Here is a 22190-nt window from a genome sequence, read left to right as displayed (position 1 = left end):
CACAATAACATAAGCTGGTGAACGTCTTTTCGCGCCCATTCCGTTTATTTCGATTTGATACAATTTACGTTTTCTTCGTAACGAATCAAACCCCGCAGAAAGTTATAATCAAAATAGTAATATGAGAAAACTGCATACTGCCCGTAATTTATGATGAAAACAAAGATTTTGTTTTATAAACAAGTCATATTATTAACACAATTAGCGATCGTTACTAAGTACCTACTTAGTTTAGAACGGAAGAGTGTTGGACAACCTCATACAATACGTACTTTGTTAGGTAAGTAAGAACTTCAATAAGAGTCTAAAATAGTTCCACTTACGTCGCTTTTTGATCTTGGGACACTTGAAAGACTTTTGCACAGAAATTCTTTTGATTTACTGTCTGCTATGTCAGATTGTACGACGTTAAGGGTGGTATTAATAAACTAATCTCAGCTTCGAGACTGCCCTCAAGATCATGTCTATGTGACAGTTCTTATGTAAAAACAGAGACTTGAACATGATCTTGAGGGCAGTCTCAGCTGAGATTAGTTTATTAATACCACCCTAAAAGTCATTAGAACAAAAGTAGGTTTAATAATTTGAATTTGAAGCAGAGTTCATTGTAAGTAATTGAACGTCAAATGACTTTAAATGGAAAATACAGAGTACCTAAGGTATTCTGTAACACACAGACATATCTAATGACTCAAAAATAAATTTACACATACATACATAAGATCACGCCTATTTCCTGTTGGGGTAGGCAGACACCATCATCATCATCATCAGCCCATAACGTCCCCACTGCTGGGGCACGGGCCTTCCCTATGGATGGATAGGGAGATCGGGCCTTAAACCATCACGCGGGCCCAGTGCGAAATGATGGTTATTAACGACTGCTAATGCAGCCGGGACCAACGGCTTAACGTGCCTTCCGAAGCAGGAGGAGCTCTAGATGAAAACTTTTTCTTTTTTGTGGTCACCCATCCTACGACCGGCCTTTGCGAAAGTTGCTTATCTTCAACAATCGCAGACCGAGCGCGTTTACCGCTGCGCCACCGAGCTCCTCCACAGACACCACGGAGTAGTATTTAATTACTATTACTTGTCACATAAGTATATAAAAATCATTAAAACTGTAGGTAAATCTTTTAGTAAAATTTCAAAATTGCCATGCAAAGTAAATAAATAACATTGGTCGTTGGTAATTTATTTTTTACGAAATATTATTTAGTAACGCAGGGTGGGATGACGTCAGCTGGGCTAACCTTGAAATGTTAGCTGTCGCTTTTGAGCATACCTGGTTTTGTTATACCATGGCGTAGTATAAGCTAAATTATTGTTGATAGATTGACGTGTATCGAATTTGAAGCTGAACAGACCATCGATAGTCGAAGGAGTTACACAGCGCTTTAATAATTTAATAGTGTAAAAGTGTACTGACCGGGAGCGTAAAAATAATAGACCGTATTACCCTATATTCTAGAGTGAAAAGGCAATGGGGGAATGCGAGTTCACATTTTTCATGAATTGGTAGTGCTACTGACCGGCACCTTCTCCCTTCAGGACCCACGACCACTCCGGCGTGGTCGACGATTTCTTTATTCAGCGCTTATCGTTATCGACTAGTTCTTTCTTCTTTTTCTTTCAAATACTTATGATCTTCTGAGACGACGCCCTGAGCCGAAGCGCACGACTGGGCACCCTCAGGCCTGTTGTCTTAAATTTTATACTGGGTGGGAGCCCTCAGCACTCACATTTATCCGGCCAAGTAGTTAATGCCCTTTGCGAAAAATCTACAGAAAAGAGACCCTTTCCCAGAACAGCTTCTCAGCAGCTCCAATCATTATGCCGCAATACAACTTACGTCGCTTGTACCAAGGAGAGACTAGGACTGAAGTTAGTCGTCATCTCCCTAGCGTTATTCCGTTTTCACAGGGTCCGCTTACCTAACCTGAAGATTTGATAGGTCCGGTTTTTATAGAAGCGACTGCCTGTCTGACCTTCCAACTAGTCAATCCGTGAAGGGAAAATCAGCCCAATACGGGTTAGGTCACATACCTCCGAAACGCATTTCTCGTGAATGTATGTTTCTTCACGATGTTTTCCTTTACCGCTGAGCACGTGACAATCATTTATGACCCATACATGAATTGGAAAACGAATTCTAAGATCATTAGTTTAGGCTCGTGCTGGGATTCAAACCTGCGACGTCACGGTGAGAGTAAGTGTTCTTCCTGATCTACGGCATAGAAGAAGTAGAAGTTAGTCATGCTGGCTTAAAATTAAAGATGTGTAACGGGCAGGCGTGGGAGCTGCACTGACTAAAAAACGCAGGCGCCCTTGAGCCAGCCGCTCTGTTTATTCGACTGTCGTGTAGCACTTAACGCCGACGTCGATATTGGCTATTTTTGCCCGATAACACACCAAGAGAACATCCAGTCTGTGAAATCATAGGCCATTTGTGTTATAATGTAAAAATTGCAAGGAAAATTCGTTTTAATCACATTGTTTGCGATGGCAGTTTTTGTGTTGGTAAGATTGTCTTTGTCCGAGAATGTTTTGATGAGGATGTTTGTAGCATTGTTTACTTTTATTGTTTTTCAACGTTTAATCGGAAACATTTCTAGAAAAATATCAAACTTTATACATATAAAAGGTTTTGGTTTAAAAAAAAACATAAACTGCCTATATATACGGCCCACTGCTGGGAATAGGCCTCCCCTCAATCAACCGCAGTGGGCAGGGGTATGGAGGGGTCCACCACGCTGCTCCACTGCGGGTTGGGTTTTAATAAAGGAGAGCTATTACGATTAATCTTGACTTATTAGGGCTCTATCTCAGTAGGTTGCACCACCATCGGGAAATTATTCGGGATTCGGTTGCCTGCACCAAATTAGTTCTGTACAAGGAATGTTTTGGAGAGCAGGTGAAGTCGTAGGCTATATAGCTCTTGGATGTAGAAGGCCGTTTAACAAAACGGTGAAATTTCCTCTATTGACGTAACCTCGGTTGTTCGCAAGTGACATGATAGCACCATTCTGTTCCGGCACTATACAATTTAGTACTATTTGTATGATTCATTACCTCACTCTTGATTCGAGTAGGTAGAGATTAATTATTTCCTCGAATATCCGGTTTTAGCGTGTTGGTTGCAAAGCGGTGTTGTAACCTACAAAATTGTCTTAAGTCGTCTAAAAAAGGGCAACACCTATCAATCAGGTGTATATTTATTGGTCGACTAAGCAACCGAGACGTAAATGCTAGTCGAGACTATTTTTTCTGATTCCATATCTGGACTAGTGAGAAAATGTACCTAAACTTAATATCCTAGAATGCTTTTTTAACTGTATTTTATCTGTAAAGTTATTTAGTACGATGTCAGAGAATACCCATATTTGTCAATTTATTGACCTCATTATCCACTATTTTGCACCAGCCCTGTGTTGAACACTAATAATGAGCAAAACGCAGGAGTTATGTACATGTTTTCCTGAGATCTACTGATAATTTATAAGTACCTAACACTGGCCTAAAATGTACTCAAGAGTTCTGTTGTCGGGTCTTTAATAACTGTCTACAACATAACATAAACTCACGATTATATAACAATTGCTCAAAAGTACATTGCATTACATACCTCACCGAGCTCGTGAGCTATATGATTTTCTTCAACAAAACTTCGCAATAAACACGCTTTTTTCAATCTACGTATTTTTTTTGTCTCAAATTTTACCCGAAATGAAACTATCATGCGTGCGATTTTCTTCAACGGAACTTCGCAACTGTTTTACTTAAATACTATGCTTAACACCTTTGCTATATCTTTGGAATCTGTTACTAATAAAAGCTTTCTGTTACTAACATAATATGGACTAGTTTCCGAAATAAATATTTTGAATTTGAATTTGATACGAGTTTTTAACAATGAGGCGGCGATATAGATAATCTATCATACTTATTGGAGAAAACACAGTTTAACGCATTATTTCTTAGCTAGATTTTATCGACGTGCCCAGTTCTCACAGACCAAGTAGAGATGCTTAGTTCCAGTTCAGAGGGACTATATAATGCTACACTTTTTTTTATATTATGGCAATGGGTCGCTTATATCAGAAACCAGTTGATTAATTTGAAACTGTAGGTAGAGAGCTAAACCTCGAGTTAACCTGCAACAAGACAAAACTATGCTACACTTTTTATTTTTGTCAAACACGGCCTCATTGGGGTAAATCGTCGCTGATGTCGCCAACTGACGTATCTACAATATATGGCGAAACTGATTTGCACCTCTTGCAATTGTCAATAAGACACAAATCATTTTAGCAAAAAATTACAGATCCGCCAGTTAGCAAAGTCAGCCACGAAATGTTAAATGGTATGTCATGTAAACATTATCAGAAATATTCGTGTTTTGCCTCATATAGCATTGGTATACCTGCAATAAATCACATTGACCTTAGGGTCAAATTAATTCAATACCTTTACTTTGATTCTTTTCCACCTAACGGGAATTTAGTGGCATCGAACATGTGATTAATTTGAAAATTATGCGGGACCCACGGCACACAAGAAGGCAGTAATAAAATATCATAATTTTATTGGGTGTAACTTTATTTGCTTATCGTTTACATAACAATAGGAATGTTTATTGCTGTCGTTAATAATTCTTTTCTCACATGTCGATTTTGGTGGCATTTTTGAATTTCCTAACGGCTGACCTGTTTTTGTAAAGAAGCGGCGGAGATACTCTTTGACCGTGGACGGTAGAAGATAAGATAGATATATTAAGGTATATTGTAAAAGATGTGGTACAAACAAAATTACCGTGCATTTAAATGATAACAATCATGCAGAAATATAGGTACAAAATAATTCAATTATTACTTACAATGGTGCTAATTCCTGTAAATACCATCTTATTTTATTTTAAGTTATACCTGTCATTTTCTTATCCGCCGAAAAGGAAAGGGACGGGTAATGGACAAGCATAAAATTTATGGAACACACGTAAATTTTAAGCAAGAATCTAAAACGACCGTCTAAATATTTTATATTGGCCAATAACCCGACAGAATTAAGTTGACAGCACACGTCAAACGGTTTGCAGTACCAGATACCTTTTTGATTCGCCCGGATTATTCATTCATTTACGCATTCTTCCTAAAATTAAGAGCTGTCAGTCATCCATCCCTTTCCTTTTCGGCGGATAAGAAAAGGACAGGTATAATTTAAAGTAAAATTAGGAGGTGTCTGCACGAATCGGGGCCAATGTCAATTTAGACAGTAGTAATTACATGATACAGGTGTCTAGCAAATTCAAGTCTAGGCAATCAAACTGTTACCTACTAATAGAGTTCCTATCGTTTATCATTATGTATACCCACCTACCTTGACTTTGCAGAGACCCTTGACTCCAACAGTCTAGGTCTTCCCAAACAAGTCCATCCGTTATTCAGCTCTGTTTCAATCACTCTGTATGACTATTGATATGCCTTTCCTGGGAATGTTCCTAAAGTGGGAATTTTCCCGTTGTAAAAACTCTTTAATAGTAAAGACACTGGCTGTTTTTCTTTTTCAAATTGTTCGTTCTTGTACTCTGGCCTTATTTGCTCTTTTTACATTAAGTTTTGCATCTTTATACTGCTAGGAGCGTTCCAAAAGTGGGAATAATCCCAGGAACACCATCACTGTGTATGGCCGTCATCCGATCCCGGCTTGCTATTTAGTTCAGTACAGCATTCATCAACGTAAATCGCGGGAAACATAATACGGGTGTGTATGCTACTTTACAATGCCAACGTTTATAAGAATATTACTTCCATTCCAGTGTAGTGTCGAAGGGCTCAGTAAAAGCGAGCATTGTTTATCGGACAGCTATTACGCGTTACATTGGTAAAAACAATAAAATGTTTGTAAACAGACTGAAATAATATTCTTCTTCTTCTATCGTGTGGGTTGTGAGGTGGATTACCAACCCCATCAATCCTGGTGTCAGGGTTACTAATGAGCCGCCAAAGGCCCCTGACACGGCTCATGTAACGACTAGCGTACCTTTCGAAGCACGGATCATTTTACTTAAAATCTCTAAATAATATTAAAATTTAGTTTCTAATATTTTCAATACTGAATTCCGTGTGTGAACATAAAAAAGCTTACCAAAACCGCCTGATAGGCTAAAAAAACGCGGTAATTACCTTCTCGAACGTTCATTCGGCATGACGCGCGAGAACTTACACATTGATACTTATTTTTAACTTTTGTAAATCATCTGTGGTTATCTCAGGATCATTTAATAACACGGACAAGGTGGTCCGACTCGGGATCGTAAACAATCAACGACAGATCGGCATTCGTAAATTAATGGGCACGGTTGGTTACTCGATGGTATTTATTTGCGTTGGATCCCGAGAGAGGGCGGGCGGTGGCCCGATAGCGGGGTCACGTTCCCCAGATAAAACTCGAGATAACGCGAACGTCTTCACCGGCCGATTGTCTTCTTGAAACGTTTGTATTATTTGGAATCTCTTAAACTGTTCAAAACAACGAGCTGTAAGTTGCCGTTGCTGGCACCGCTGCATTATTATTCCCACTTTTACTACCAACGTGATGTCTACGTCCGAGAAATTCTTGCTAAGGCGTATTATTCTGCTTTTGGTAAGTATGTCCGACACATTCTGTAGAGTTCGTATTTTAAATAGCTTTTTTAGTTTGATGCGCACAAGTTAAAAACTTTACAAAAAATGATTTTCATCCATATGCAGGGTGTTAGTGACATCGTAACGAATACTGAGGGGTATGATTCAGACCATTCTGAGACAGATTCTGAGTTAAATCAAGTGGAATATTCCGTCGCAAAATTCATGACTTTTTTTTTAAATTATTTTCAATTCTATACACGTTAAATTCCCAAACTCAAACATTATAGAAGGAAAAATTGAAGGGAAGAGAGGAAGGGGTAGACCTAGGATAACATTTATGAAACAAATAAAAGAGAAGGTGCAGGTCGTGTCGTATCGGGAGGTGAAGGTTTTGGCGGGAAGAAGAGAGGAATGGCGGTTACTCCACCGACAAGAGCGCAGCTCTTAAATAGAGAGAGAGAGTGACACGTTAAATCTTTACAATGTTAAATCACTGTTAACACTTTCAAGGACAGAACGTCTACAGGCGTTGTTCGGACCTCAAATGTCATACAATCACCGGTGGTAAGTGTCCGTTAGGCCAGGCGCGCACTACGAGATTTTCGCCGTGCGGCAGAAAAAAGCAGCGGCATAATGTCGCACTGTAATACTCCGCCGCAGCAGTGGCTCTGCCGTCAAGTGCGCGCAATACAATTTAAAACTATTTGGTACAGTATTACAGTGCGACATTATGCCGCTGCTTTTTTCTGCCGCGCGGCGAAAATCTGCCTTGCCTTCTTAAAGACAGACATAGTTCTCGCCGGTCCCTGTGAGGGTAAATAAAAAATAATAATAATAAAAAAGTTTATTCAGGTAAAATCTACGACACACATATACATTTACAACATGAAGATATACACACATTACATTAATATTTAGTTGGAAAACATAAAGGTATATGGGTGCCGCAGTTCACCAAAAAAGGCCAGGGTTCAGACTCACAGATGTGGGCAGAGCAGTCACAAGTCAAGACAATTTGCAGCCACAGTTTACGTTAAGCTCTTAAACAACAATATGTATAGAGTAGATCACGCTTCACCTGAGCTTTCCATTACTTACACCAACGCAACGTGTTGAGCCGCATAGGTGTCCATTTAATAACATAAGTCTACGAATGGTAGATACGAAATAAACCAATCAATCAATCAATAATACTTTATTGCACAAGAACATATATAAAGGACATAAACATACGAATAAAACATAAGCACAATAGGCGGCCTTATTGAAATAAAGTGTGATTCCATTTTACCAGACGTATTAGGCATTCGTAGTGACATTCAAAAGCCTTTGTATAGGATTTCACTTCTATTTAACCACCTATCCAATAAAACATATTAAACGTTCCTACGCTTCGCAGAATCATCCTACACTCGTATTTAATATAAAAAGTGTCTGTATATGGTAATAGTAAAACTAGAATGCAACAAGTTTTTGTTTCAGGAATCTGAAGATAACTTATTTACTTACATAATCTATATTTTGCCCATGGAATCTTTAATTAATTAATTATGAGAGTAAATTGCGATAGATAGCAACACGGGCTTTGTTGGAAACAACAAATAATGCATTGCTGGTTATTATATACGAATACTAAAGGGAATGATTCAGACCATGATTCTGAATTAATATCATGTTTATGTTAATTATTTTCAAGTCTATACTTTTCCGATGAAAATTCCGCTGCTGGATATTAACTGAGAATAATAAGCTGAATCATCCCTCTCAGTATTCGTTACGATGTCACTTACACCCCGTACAAGTACGTACAGGTTGCGTTACAAGTAGGTATGGGTGTTAGTGACACCGTAACGATTACTGAGGGGGACGATTCAAACCATGATTCGGAGTTGATATCAAGAGGAATTTCCTGTCGGAAAAGTCATGAAAATTTTAGTGTCTCTTTTAATTATTTACAGTTATTTATAGAAAATTCCACTTGATATCAGCTTAGAATCATGGTCCGAATCATCCCTCAAAGTTTTCGTTACGAATAATACAATACAATACAAAAACTCTTTATTGCACTTATATCATATTAATAATACATTAGGTATTATTATTAGACTGCTAGTATAACAGGCGGCCTTATTGTGTAGTATTATGGTCAGATAACGCCAAAGTAGGTAAGCACTTCTTTTTTATGTTTATACTTACTTATTTATATTTCAGATCAGATGATAATCTGACCAAAGATGTGGTGAGTGTGTATCGTATTCGAGGAGTTCAAGAGACTTTTTTTATAAAGATCCCACTTCGTCGAACGGAGAGGATACGCAGCATACTCTACCATATTGCTCTATTGGTGTTTGATAGAGAAACACCTAGACATGAACAAGTTACTTAATTAAAACACAAGATTCAAATTATTAAAACACATAATAACGGGTTCTTACCGCGTTTAAATCAGGGATATGGGACTCCCGATTACGGGATGACTGATGAGATTGAAGTATAGTGGATTGGTGGTTGGTGTGTTTTAATTATGATAATAACCGCGTAAACCTAAAACAAGGTACTTAATTACAAAAAGGTTTTTCCCTAAATCGAACCCATATTTGGAGGTCAAAGTATCAATTGTAATTGTAGGTTGCAATTGTACAACAAAAATCGTTTTAAAATGTGTAAATTAAAACCGTATTTCCTAAGTCTGAGTAATGAAAAGTGGTCCATACATACATACATAAACTCACGTCCGTAATCCCTAATGGGGTGGGCAGAGCCACAAGTAATCAAAGACAACTTGCAGCCACTGTTGATACGATGTCGTAAGCTGGATATGATGAACCTTATGGTGATAAGGGATCAGCCTATCGCCCATAACATTAGTCCATCATGTTAGATGACACAATCCCTCTGTCGGTCCAGAAAAGTGGTCCAGTAATATAATATCTAAAGAACAAGAGTCAAAGGTTAACGATATGGTTACGGTCGATAGTCATAAGAAATAGAAGTTTCTAAACTATGAACAAGCGAGTAAATAAGTAAACATCTTGCGTCCAAAACTACATCCTAAGCTTCCATTCGTGATAAGAAAATTTTTTCTGCATCACAAATTTAAAAAATACAGAATATTTTTATATGGCAACATTATACCAAATTGAATGGCTGACGCTTCCCGCGAAAGTGTAACAATTGTATAAAATAGATAAATAAATAGTGACAAGGAACAAACTGGTGCTTACATTTGGAAGTAAGAACCCTTGACCTCTCACCATCTACAATATCTTAAAGTCCACAGAAGAAGATTCGAACAGAAATAATAATTGTGGTGGACCCAACTAGTTGGTTACCTAGTTCCGCTCACATACAACAGAAACGCGATATCGAAGTTTACACAGCAAGACGCATATATACAACTTCCAACACAAGACTGTTGGATCGTTGATCACTACCAACTTGTGGCTAGCGGGGTACTATGCTCAGTTCGGTACCCCGAAAACATCCTTTGGCACCAAATAAGTGCTACAGAAAAGAAACTAAACCAATTCCATCCCTAATAATTAGTCCTAAACCTTACAAATAACTAATGTAACAAATATATGTCCTTCAACAGTAAGTACAAAACTCTTCAAAACAGTCACAAATCCAATTAATGATTGAATTAATAACCATAACATACCAGCACCGTGCTTATCTTTTAATTATAATCTACACATTTGTAATAAGTACTTAATTATAAAGTACATACACACACATACATAAGATCACGCCTATTTCTCTTTAGGGTAGGCAGAGACCACGGAATTCCACTTACAATGATCGTGGTACACCACTTTCGCCGCCCAACTGGGCACCCTCAGGCCTGTTGTCTTAAACGTTGTACCGGGTGAGAGCCTTCAGCGCTCCCCATTTGTCCGGCCAAGTAGTTGATGCCATCTGCGGCAAATCTACAATAAGTCACGTCAAAAAAAAACACTTTCGCTTCTTTCACTCTCATCAAAGACTTTATATATGCTCGCCGGTTTAGAATACTCTTGACCTGACCTTTCTTTAAAACATACTCCACCTAAATACTCGTAGTGCCAACACATACATACATACATACATAAAGGGGTGGGCAGCACTACAAATAAACAAGAAACTATTTGCAGCCACTTTTGATACATAGTCCTAAGGTGGATAATGATAAACCGTATAATGATAGGGGATGTGCCAGCACATTCCGGGAAGAAATCAGAATCAGGTTGGCATGGTATGGGTATGTGATGAAGTTGGATGAAAGATATATAACGAGGAAAGTTATGGGTATGAATGTGGATAGATATAGGGGTAGGGGACGAGTCAAGAAAGAAGGACGTAATATACGATCTCGACGACCCGATTACACTAGCCATAGAGGCAGCCAATCAGCTCGCGGCACCAAACACTTCAGGATCCCGATACCGACCCCGCCGTGGTCGACGTTTTCCCTCAATCAGCGTTTATCGCTATCGACCCACTAGGGTCGATTAATTCTTTCAAATATATCTGAGCTGAGGTTCGCGCCCAACTGGACACCCTCAGGCCTGTTGTCTTAAATGTTGTACCGGGTGAGAGCCTTCCGCGCTCCCCATTTGTCCGGCCAAGTAGTTAATGCCACCTGCGGCAAATCTACAATAAGTTACGTCAAAAAAAAGCCACCTAGAGTGGGATAAAGGCAGAAGATAATTGCATTTCGGGAAGAAATCAGAAGCAGAATTTTCATAATGCTTTTCTTATCAAGTACGACGTCTGTATCGTCAAGTCGACTGCAAATCACGCTTCTAACATGCAACGAGAACCATAAAATATAGTACAATTATATGCGAAGGGTGAAAGGTCACTTCTTAAGTTCTATCTATCTAATCAGCCTGTGTCCATCCACACCTGGGTATAGGCCTCCTCTCTTTCACGCCATCCTTTTCGGTCCTGTGTTACTTACTTGTTATGTTACTGTTGTTTAAACAAATTGCCATACTGACGAATTGGCATAAGACTATTTTAACTGTGGGTACTGACTTCTTATATGCAGCCAAACCCTTCAGAAGAAATTGAGCCACGGATAGCATACATAATACATACATAAACTCACGCCTATTACGGGGTAAGCAAAAACTTACTTTTATTTTATTTTATTAGGAGGAGCTAACGGCTTTATTTACTAAATAATAAATCTGGTAAATAATTAAGTGCCAATCAAATTATGGTCGTAGGTGCCAAAAACAAATCATCTCAAATGTACGGGGCACTTTAAAACAGCCTTATATAGAACTACACAGACCGAAGCAATTGAAGAGCTATATACAGGAACTAGCCTAAAAATAAATCAGATAATAAGAGGCGGCGACACCGGACGCGAAGGGGACAGGCGCACGCGCAGATCGATGTGCGATGTGTTGGTAGGCACGTGGGGTTCGCTGCGCACTTGACGCGATCCGCTTAACTACCGCGAGACAGACAGTCTTCTGTCTAGGGGCTATATTATCTGGTTATCTTATAATCATCCAATATTATATACTATTCATACGAATAATAAATGTTACACCGACAAGAGTGTGGCTCTTAAATTAGTGATGTGATACGAAAGAAAGAAGTTAAGCACGTTAAGCCATTGATCCCGGTTATTACTTACTGATGTAAGTATGTCAGGGGCTTTTGGCTGCTCAGTAGAAGAAGAAAAATGAAAGATGTAAACAAACGAAATCTTCACTTCCAATAAGAGTTGTACTTATAAGGATTCTACATGGATGCCTTGGGCCTGTTCACACTAGCGATTTGTCCGGCGATTTTTCAGCGATTTCACGGCGAGGCGAGATCGCGACGCGCACGCGGCGAGCACACAGCAATATCGCGGCGATGGAATCGATGGATAAATCGTAGCGATGTCGCCGCGTGCACGCCGCGATGTGCTCCCCATCAATTAGGTAATTAGTATTTTACGACACATACTTACCTATTTGCGATTCAGATTTTTTAATACATTGGTGTAGAGCGTTGGATCTATTAGTCACGTGCTTTGCAAGTGTTTTATCGTTCATACAAACATAAACTCACGCCTATTTCCCACCGGGGTAAGTAGAGACTTTGGAATTCCATTTGCTACGATCCGGACACACTTCTCTTGCTTCCTCTACATTCATCAATCGTTTCATACACATTTTATTTTTCAACTTAATATAGTATATGAATTTCTATAATAAAATTATTGTATCATAAGTACCTATTATGATGTGTTTCTTTTTACAGTTGCTCACAAAAAACCTTAGTAATTTACCTATTCTGCTAATTATTTAAACTTCTGAATTTAAATAGAAAAAGAAACTGGTCGCTATTAATTTAATAACTTAGCAAAAAAGTAGAACATCGACATTATCGACGTTTGCATAAAATAACGAGATTTTATTGGTAGTCATTTGTTTATGTCAATTTGCACTTTGTAATTTAAAACGTGAAGTAACATAACGCCTTTAGCATTTGTTTGCATTAAATGGGGAGGAATTTATTCAAACTAGGATTTAAACTGAGGCATAGTACTTAATTACTTTTAGTTCACGATATTACGATCTCAACTTCCAACTCTCCTTTTTGTTTTAGTTCTAGCTGGTTGAAAAGGTACGATTACAATTAAATTTTTGCACCGGGATCCAGTAGTAAATATTAGAGCGGTTTGTATAAATGTATCATGGTCATATTATATTAAAAGAATCTGAATCTTATATCGTGTGATCAATTAATTTAATACCGGGTAAAAATTGAGACCACAATTTTTTACATGGCTTAATACCACCGAGTCTATCGCATGATTTGGTTAACAAAAAACACATGCGAATGCGATTTTTCAAAAAAGGCGATAACATAACCATTTAATGTTGTTGGGATCATTATTTTTATTCTTTTGGTAAAATGTATTTTTACAAATCCCCCGAACAGCCTTCGTGGTCTAGTGGTTAGAGGGTTAACCTCATGATCTGCAGGTCTGGGTTCGATTGCCGATGGGGAATTTCATTGTCAAGGCTTGCATCACCTGATTATCCGAAAAAGTACGATAATAAATCTTACTTGATTACCGTGCTTCGGAAGGTACGTTAAGCCGTTGTCCCGGCTGTTAGCCGTAAGAAACACCTCCACCAACCTGCGGGTTTGATTCCGGACTTATGCTAGGTTGATTATGAGTTGAATTGGTTGAGTTGTTTAAGTTGTTGTTGTCTTGGGGAGGTCTTCGTCTGATGATGATGACTTAGTTAAATCTACTAAGTTCACGTGCTTATAAGAAGGTGTATTACGTATGTTAGATATGTATTAGTCAAAAGACCGAACTGTCTATGCAACCAGTCGGCATTGTTCAATAGGCATCTATGACGTCAGATGACGGTTGGGAGCGCAATACGGAAAGTTCACTGATATCGCCCAGTTCAGAGGTCGCAGTACCACCGAACGAAAAGATATCTAGTAGGAAAATCAACATTGCTTCAAATTTATTATAATGAAGAGGTATTGTTCGTTGATGTGCTTGAATAGAGGATCATTGTCGGTAAAAGAAACAAGGCAAACATAATCTTCTTCTATAATGTGAGTTATGAGTTGGATGGCCTCCCTCAGCAACCCTGGTATCAGGGTTGTTATTGAGCCGCCATAGACCATCTCACATCAGTAAGTTAGTAACTGCGTCCAACTGCTTACGTGCTTTCCGAAACACTTAACATCTTACTTTCCGACTATCGGGTGATCAGATTTGACCCAACCAAACTAGGGATCACAAAGCGTTTTTTTGTAATATGTCGCCACCGGGATTTGAACCCGGGACCTCTGGATCGTGAGCCCAACGCTCACCACTGCACCACGGAGATCGTTGGCTAATATAAAGATTGGAATACCTACTTACGTCGTAAGTGTATTCCGAAGTAAGTACGCTTATAAGGATTTGTTACGTTAAAAATAAGTATCTTTTTATTTTTTCTCCTTTCTATTTATTTACGAGTATAACTTGATGTTTTTTCCTGTGACTAAGTTCTGTTTACTTCCTTCCACCCCGTATTGTACATAATTATAGTAAAAAGAAATCAATAGGTACATACTTACTGTGAAAGGAAAAACCTATCACGTTGGTCTAACAGAAAGATCAGGTGAAGCATGGGTAGGTACTTAGTACATCTTGCGATATATATGTCACCGTAAAATTGTAAATAACGTTAGATTATAATCTATCTCGCGAGATTGTGAACTGTCGAATAATTATGAATCGTATCATATTGCTTACAATTTAACGTATTATTTTTCGGTAGATTATAATTTATCGAAGTGAAACCGTCAAATTGTGATACGAAACGCACCTCGCGTGCTATACCATAGAGTTACAAAACTATTAGAGTGAGCATAATGTTAATTTGGGATTCTCTTAAAATGCATAAATGTTTTTGTCATAATTTTAATTATCATAATCCTTTTTGCATAACGTTTTTTAGCATAATAGTTTTACTTTCCCATAATAACATCTAGGAATACTGGTTTGTTAGGTATAACTTATTTTTGGGATTAATAAATAGATATCCATAATTCTTTTTTAGAATAATAGTGTTTTGTCATAATTTTTACAAGGCATAACAGTAGGTTAGGGTGCGGCGGGGGTGGCCCTTGGGCCACCCCTATGCCGCCAACATGTTTATCTTACACACGAAAAGTATACTGAATGATACGTTTCAGATTTTTTAATTTTGATACATTTTTTCTTACCATGTGATGTCAGAATTATTGATTACTTACTAAATAATTAATAAATACGTACTTGATTTCACAATCTTGAAGAGCATTTATTTTATTTGACGAATAATAATACGTTAAATTGTAAGCAGTATATTACGTTTCACAATTTTTCGACAGTTCACAATCTCGCGAGATAGATTATAATCTAACGTTATTTACAATTTTACGGTGACATATACACCACTGGCTAGCCGATTTGAGAATATACTTACGCGTGAGCTTATGTTATCACCATTTCATTATTTATAAGATTTATCACTTTGTAAATCTGGGGGGTTAAAATGGCCACATCGAAGCAATTCATCTAAGAAAGCAATATTGCAATTTGACATTTGCGCATATAAAAGTAAGTGCGCAATGCAAACAAATGTCAAGTAGCAATATTGCTTTCTTAGATGAATTGCTTCGATGTGGCCAATTTAACCCTCCTGGTCGTAAGTTCTTCTAATGAAATAAAATAAATACTTCCAGTCAATAACTTTGCGAAATATCCAAGTTAACGTAAACAATGAGAACAGCATCATATCACGAGGCGATGTAATGGGTAATTTGATTTCAATGACATTTGGATATACGAAAGCGAGAAATAAAATACTTGGCTTATGGAGCTATCGTAAAGTGTTTTGCAAGCAAACTGCATTATCGTGCCATTTACGCATTTTATGTTAAACTTGCGACCGCCCGCGACTTCTTTCGCGCGTAATAAAAACACCTGTCTGTTTTCCCGACGTTTTACTTATTCGTAAAACGTCTTGAGTCTTTTTATTTTGCAGTGTTCACTTTTTAATACTACAATATATGCTAGCCCTTTAACACATAATTAATTATTAATAAACAAACTAGTACGGACGTGCCTCCAAATATATCCATCTTAACACCTAAAATAATACCTAACCTAACATACCTTTGGTTTTAGTTTCATACAAGACCATTAACCCGGCCCCAGGGGGGAAACAGAGACATATTCTTTGCCCTCCAATGGAGCAATTTCTGTTCTTACCAAGGGGTGGGCGCATATTACACCAGTAGGCTGAGTCCGGATAGGGACCCAGACCTACGGGGCATAATGTAGAACCCAGGGTTACGGGTAAATACCTCAACGGTTGCAGAGGCGGAGATGGGAGCCATCGGTACGGCAATGCAGGACGGAAGGGGCAAGTCACAGGGACTGTAGTTTCGCTAAACCGCGTAAGATGTTTTCGGAAATTACCCGGGGTGTGTCGGAAGTGCTAAAAGTACATATTATCATATTATATTACCGCCAGGTTGTACTGTATCTATCTTCATCTGTGTGAATTTGTTTTGTATGTTGTGTGCAATAAAGTATATTTGATTTGATTTGATTTGATTTGATTTGTATATAACTCGGGGTAGTTCTTATTTAAATTATGCTTATGCCCAGCAGTGGGCGTCGTACGGCAGATGATGATGGTAAAACAGTAGTATTTAATACTTATCTAGGATATTATCCGTATAATATCAATATTATAGACTGGACTATGTACGCAGATTGGCTACTATTAGGTATAGTGCAACACGGACCTCCGGAGGACCGGAACTGTTAGGCTACTACTTACTAATTATAACAGATGATGTGAAAGATTAACTAAATAACATAACGCAACGTAAGCTCATGACTATATTCCAATTGGGGTAGTCAGAGGTCCACCAATCGCAAACACACGTAATGTGTTAATTATTGTGTGAATGTGATGTGTTAAGTAAATAAATAAAGTAGCGTACACACAGAGCCAGGAAAGCGGGATAAGCAGGTCAGAGCGCGGTTACATACTAAAACCGCACCCCGACCTGCTAGTCGCATTTTCCCGGCTATGCAGCAAGCAATAAATAAACGAAGTCTATCTAAAACGAAGACTATGACTGTACTTATTTATATAAAAAACCTATCTTAATAATAAAGCAGCAGTTATAGTGGAGCAGCGTGGTGGAGTATGCTCCATACCCCCTCCGGTTGATTGAGGCCTGTGCCCAGCAGTAGGACGTATATAGGCAATTTATGTTATGTAATAATAAAAGGACAAACGGACTGACAACAAAATGATCTTGCAAGGGTTCCTTTTTTCCGTTTGAGGTTCGTAACCTCAAAAAATGATATAACCATAATCAAAAACCTTTTATAAATAAACTTTTAGCCAACTAATAGAAGAAAATTCTGAGAATTTTCAATATTACTCAGACAATTGTTACTACGTCTACCAGACTCAAGAATTAATATAAGTACTCAGATTTTTTAAATAATAACATGTAATAAGTAGTAATAACCTACCTATTCGAAAATATAATATGATGTTACTAATATTAAAGAGAAGGAGTTCCTATTCTTATATCTTTTATTTTAATACGAATACAAAGTACACCTTTACAAATGCGAACAAAGGTTTAATAATGCAAAGGGAAAAAAATAATGAGACCATTGAAAAAACTCACCCTGCGCTTTCCCTTCAATTTTTCCACCCCTTGAGTGGAGTTGGCCTTTCTCCGCATATTGTTGTCTTGAAAACACTTCACCACTAACAAATCCTGAATGTTTTGTATCCAAACAAATCCACAAACGAAAAGCTCACATTTGCCGTAGTCGAGAGATAACACATTTTATCATGGAACTATTCAATTTTTTCGCAAAATAACTCACAGAAATAAAAACACTGTCAAAATCCATTAATCCATGTAGAGTAAACACTAAATATTTACGTAGATTCTCTGGTAACGTTTCGTCACGTAAAGTTTTCGCGCGTTAACGTGGCGCGGCGAGGCGTCGCACGGCCGTAGCTGAGTGACGTAAAGTGGGCATCCTCTGAGCGGCCGCCTCTGGAGCCCCGCACTCCGCCCCGCACCCCTCTCCCCGCCCCCGCCCACACATCACATCCATCTCCTCATAGATAAATCACGCATCTCCCGCGATAATCAAGTCATTTACTAATAACTTAATGTTCTTAACAAACAAAAATAAGTAAGTAAACACAATTATTTTCTCTAACATTTGTGGGTGCTAAAAGCTAATAGCTGTAATAAGAGTCAAGACACAAAAATTCACGCCTCTAATCCGTATAGGGCTGGTCAGATGTGCAAGCCATCAGACACGCAGCTACACTAGGAGTTGAAGCCCTAAGATACCCGTATTCTAAGATGCTAACTCGACTCTTCCTCAACTCCTCTTCCTCTTTCTTTTTTCTTTTCTTATCTTAACTCCGTCCTCAGTTGAGACGACCTCAAGGCCTTCCTCCAACTGCGGTATACTCGAATAGAGTATGACGTCATTATTTTCGTATTATTATGTTGGTAGTATGATATCGACTCCAATGAGTAAAGTCCTCAAATCGAGGACGTAAACTTAAAATTCTGCTGAGGCCGAGTCTTGAATACGGGTGTGAGACTGGACTATGATGACTTGTATGCTGACTCGTTGCCACGCCATCTTTGCATACCTACGGATAGATAGTATCATGTTGGAAAAGAATACTTTATCGTCACGTTATAGTAAAAACCGTCCGTTCCGTGCTTCGGAGGGCACGTTAAGCCGTTGGTCCCGGCTATTAGCTGTTAACTCCACCAACCCGCATTGGAGCAGCGTAGTGGAGTATGCTCCATTCCCCCTCCGGTTGTTTGAGGGTAGGCCTGTGCCCAGCAGTGGGACGTATATATGTATGTATGTAAGTACAGCAAAAACCACCCAACCCGGTTTTTAAAAATCACATTCTGATGTCATTTCCTTCAATAAAACCTCGAAACGGACAGGTTGATCAATCCAGGACAAAAGTAGTCTCAATTTTTACCTGGAACAAAACTAGCATGTCTGTTTTGAAGTTTTTTTAAAGAAAATGACGTCAGAATGTGGGGGCACGGGAGTTCTCCCGCCAAGACGAGCAAAGCGGAACGCAAGGGCAGGGCACTACCTACCTTTTCTCGAATAATTTCGTTAATTTTTTGAACCCACATACTTAACTGTGGTTTGAATTATACCAGATAAACCAAATTCTCAGAATACATAGTCAGTAGTAGACTTATTAAAAATATAAAGTTTCAAACTCATAGCTACTTTAAATTTTATTGATATGCTAAAAACCCCGATTTTGACACTGACTGACTGACTCACTGACGATCATCAAAAGTATCTATAAGGTTCTTCCAGATGTCTTAGAAAGGACAAATAATAAGAAAATCTAAAACATAGAATTTTCACCCTCTAAACAAAGACACATTTATTAATGCGGTCTAGTTTCAAACGTAAACAAACACAACAAACGGAGAAGCCCCATACTTCACCTAACACGTAGAGTTTGTAAACTTAGGGTTTGTATAGTTAGGGTGTGTAGTAAGAAGCTTGGCTGTACATGAGATCTGATAACTTTAGAGGTATATATGTTAGGTTATGTATATAGGTTAGGTATATATATTTGTATGTTATATATTTATTTGCATGAATTTATTGGTAAGCTGTACTTATAGTTTGTACCCGCAATCTTTCAATTTTTTTACATTTTTCCTCACCTTATGGTTGTCTGCAAGAAATCGCTTTAAGCGATAAGGCCGCTATTTGCCATTTACTTAGTTAAGAGTCTTTTTGTAATTATTTCTTTTTAATTTGGTGCAATAAAGTGTATTTGTATTGTATTGTATTGTAACTTTTTGACATTGGGATCGATATGATCTCGTTTTGGCAACATTTTACATGAAAATGTTTCTGTTGGGATGTGATTTATCAAAAAGGTGCCAACGAGTTCACTATAAAACGACGATTTATACTTGACTGTTACGACAAGACGTGAGAATCAGCTGAACGTATTCTACGATTTTCCTTTACTCCCAGTCTACAGAGCTAGCATGTAGCACTAATGTAATGACATACGTAAGTCGTTTGCAATAAACGTCGAGTCGTTTGAACGCGGCTTACAAATTGGTCAGGCTTTTAGTGACTGTCTTTACGACTGCCGACTGTCATAATCATATGCTAACTGCATCTATTGACATAACCTAAGACCCCAGTTGTTAAGTAAACCAACAGAAATTCAAAGTATCAGGCAGACCTAATCTTAATACCTACCAAAGAAATGAAATACAAATATATTTATTCGTGAATGTTGCGTCTTACAAGATATTACAGTGTTGTCATCGGTCTCAGCACATTCAGCCAAGAATTGGCATACGAATTTAAAATTGTCATACATATAACAAACTAAATCAACCTGAGAAATCAACATAATAATAATTTAATAATATAATTCAAATTTTAACTTAATAATAATAATTCCTAAATGTCATGCAGAATAATATATATCAATCATTAATTTCAATTTATAAATAAAAGTAACCAATAAAAAATCCACATAATTAAGAATCAATAATACCTAACTAAAATAATAATAAATATCTCAATATCACAAATAATAATTGCATAATTATTTTAATCCTTGACATCGAAGTCCACGAGACACAACAGACGACATACAGCGACGACACGTCTAAAATAGTTCATATTTTAGACAAAATTATCGTATCGTAAGTGCCTATATAATTTTTTAAAAAGCGCTTACGTGCCTTCTTTATTTATTTTTTTTTTTTACTTTTTTTTGTCTTTTTTTCAGTTGCGCTCTTGTCGGTGAAGTAATCGTCATTCCAAATCCTTCACCTCCTGATACGACACGACCTGCACCTTCTCTTTTATTTGTTTCATAAATGTTCTCCTAGGTCTACCCCTTCCTCTCTTCCCTTTAATTTTTCCATCTATGATGTTTGTTATAAATGAATCGTGTCGTATCAGGTAGCCAATCATATTTCCTCTCCGGTTCTCTATAGTCTTCATTATGGTTCTTTTTTCTTCAACTCATTCCAGCACTTTTTCATTTAACACCACTATATTTACCACCACCACACTATACTTTGGCTTCACTATAGGGCGACGAAAATGAAATGGATTTCTTCCACAGTCAACACAAAACATCCCGCCTGAATTTGATCGCCATCGTAACCTTCGTCCTTCGATTCTACCACTTAAGTACATCGTATGCATAAAAATCTGTTTCGTACGCCTTCCTATTTCACATTTGATTGACTTCATGATTTTTATTTTATTTTTTATGCAATAAGCTCTCATTCGTAATACGAACGTCAATTGATATGAATCAAGCCAATCTGTGTAATTTAATCCGATTATAAAGTGCATTTCGATATCTCATTTATGATTATTTCATTCTAAATTTCGCATGGTATTTTTTATTTATTTAAGTATGTATGAAAGTATTAGTACTTAAGTGCATGTAACGAAGTTGTAATTTCCGTGTCATTTTTATTAAAGTGCTGAATTTTTGAAATAAGGAGAAAACTTAAGGCTACTTTTTCTTTCCTCTTTTCATCCCCTTAAGAAAATTGATTCAACGGTTTAATTGTGAAATGGACAGACCTAGACAGACAGACAGCTATTTTAGCATCTATTTATAATAGTAGTTATAGTGTATATATTTATATATATATATATATATACCACGCCATATATATATAAAATACTTTACCTTCACAGCACAATAATGCTAAGTAAGTAGATAATTACGCTTATAATAAAATTAAGTGTCTAGGTAGACACTATTTTTGCCTTTGCAGACATAACAAAACGTTACTGAATTAAGGACTAGAATTTTGCCTTTATCCATCTGTATTGGACATTGAGTGATTCATTTCTTCATTTATCACATTGACAGCTGAGTAATCAGTGGAATCTGGACCTTTTTAAGATAACAAACAAAGGTCAACTCTTGAACTTATCGGTGCTATTCACTGTTGTTGTCAAAC

At 37.6% G+C, this 22190-nt stretch overlaps 1 protein-coding gene across 2 annotated transcripts in view; it reads right to left on the bottom strand.

Moving 5' to 3' along the window:
• The window catches only part of LOC126372117 (tyrosine-protein kinase transmembrane receptor Ror-like), a 54564-nt gene extending 36374 nt beyond the window's left edge, over positions 1 to 18190 (bottom strand). For both annotated transcript variants that reach the window (XM_050017740.1, XM_050017827.1), the window contains exon 1: positions 17835 to 18190. In XM_050017740.1, coding sequence (XP_049873697.1) covers positions 17835 to 17891 — 57 coding nt within the window. In that variant the 5' untranslated portion in view covers positions 17892 to 18190. The remainder of the gene's footprint in view (positions 1 to 17834) is intronic.
• Between the last annotated feature and the right edge of the window lie 4000 nt (positions 18191 to 22190).

The sequence above is a fragment of the Pectinophora gossypiella genome, chromosome 1 (assembly GCF_024362695.1).
Source record: "Pectinophora gossypiella chromosome 1, ilPecGoss1.1, whole genome shotgun sequence".
NCBI classification, from domain to species: domain Eukaryota; kingdom Metazoa; phylum Arthropoda; class Insecta; order Lepidoptera; family Gelechiidae; genus Pectinophora; species Pectinophora gossypiella.
The sequence above is the reverse complement of the archived record's forward strand: the minus strand, read 5'-3'. Positions and strand labels throughout refer to the sequence as shown.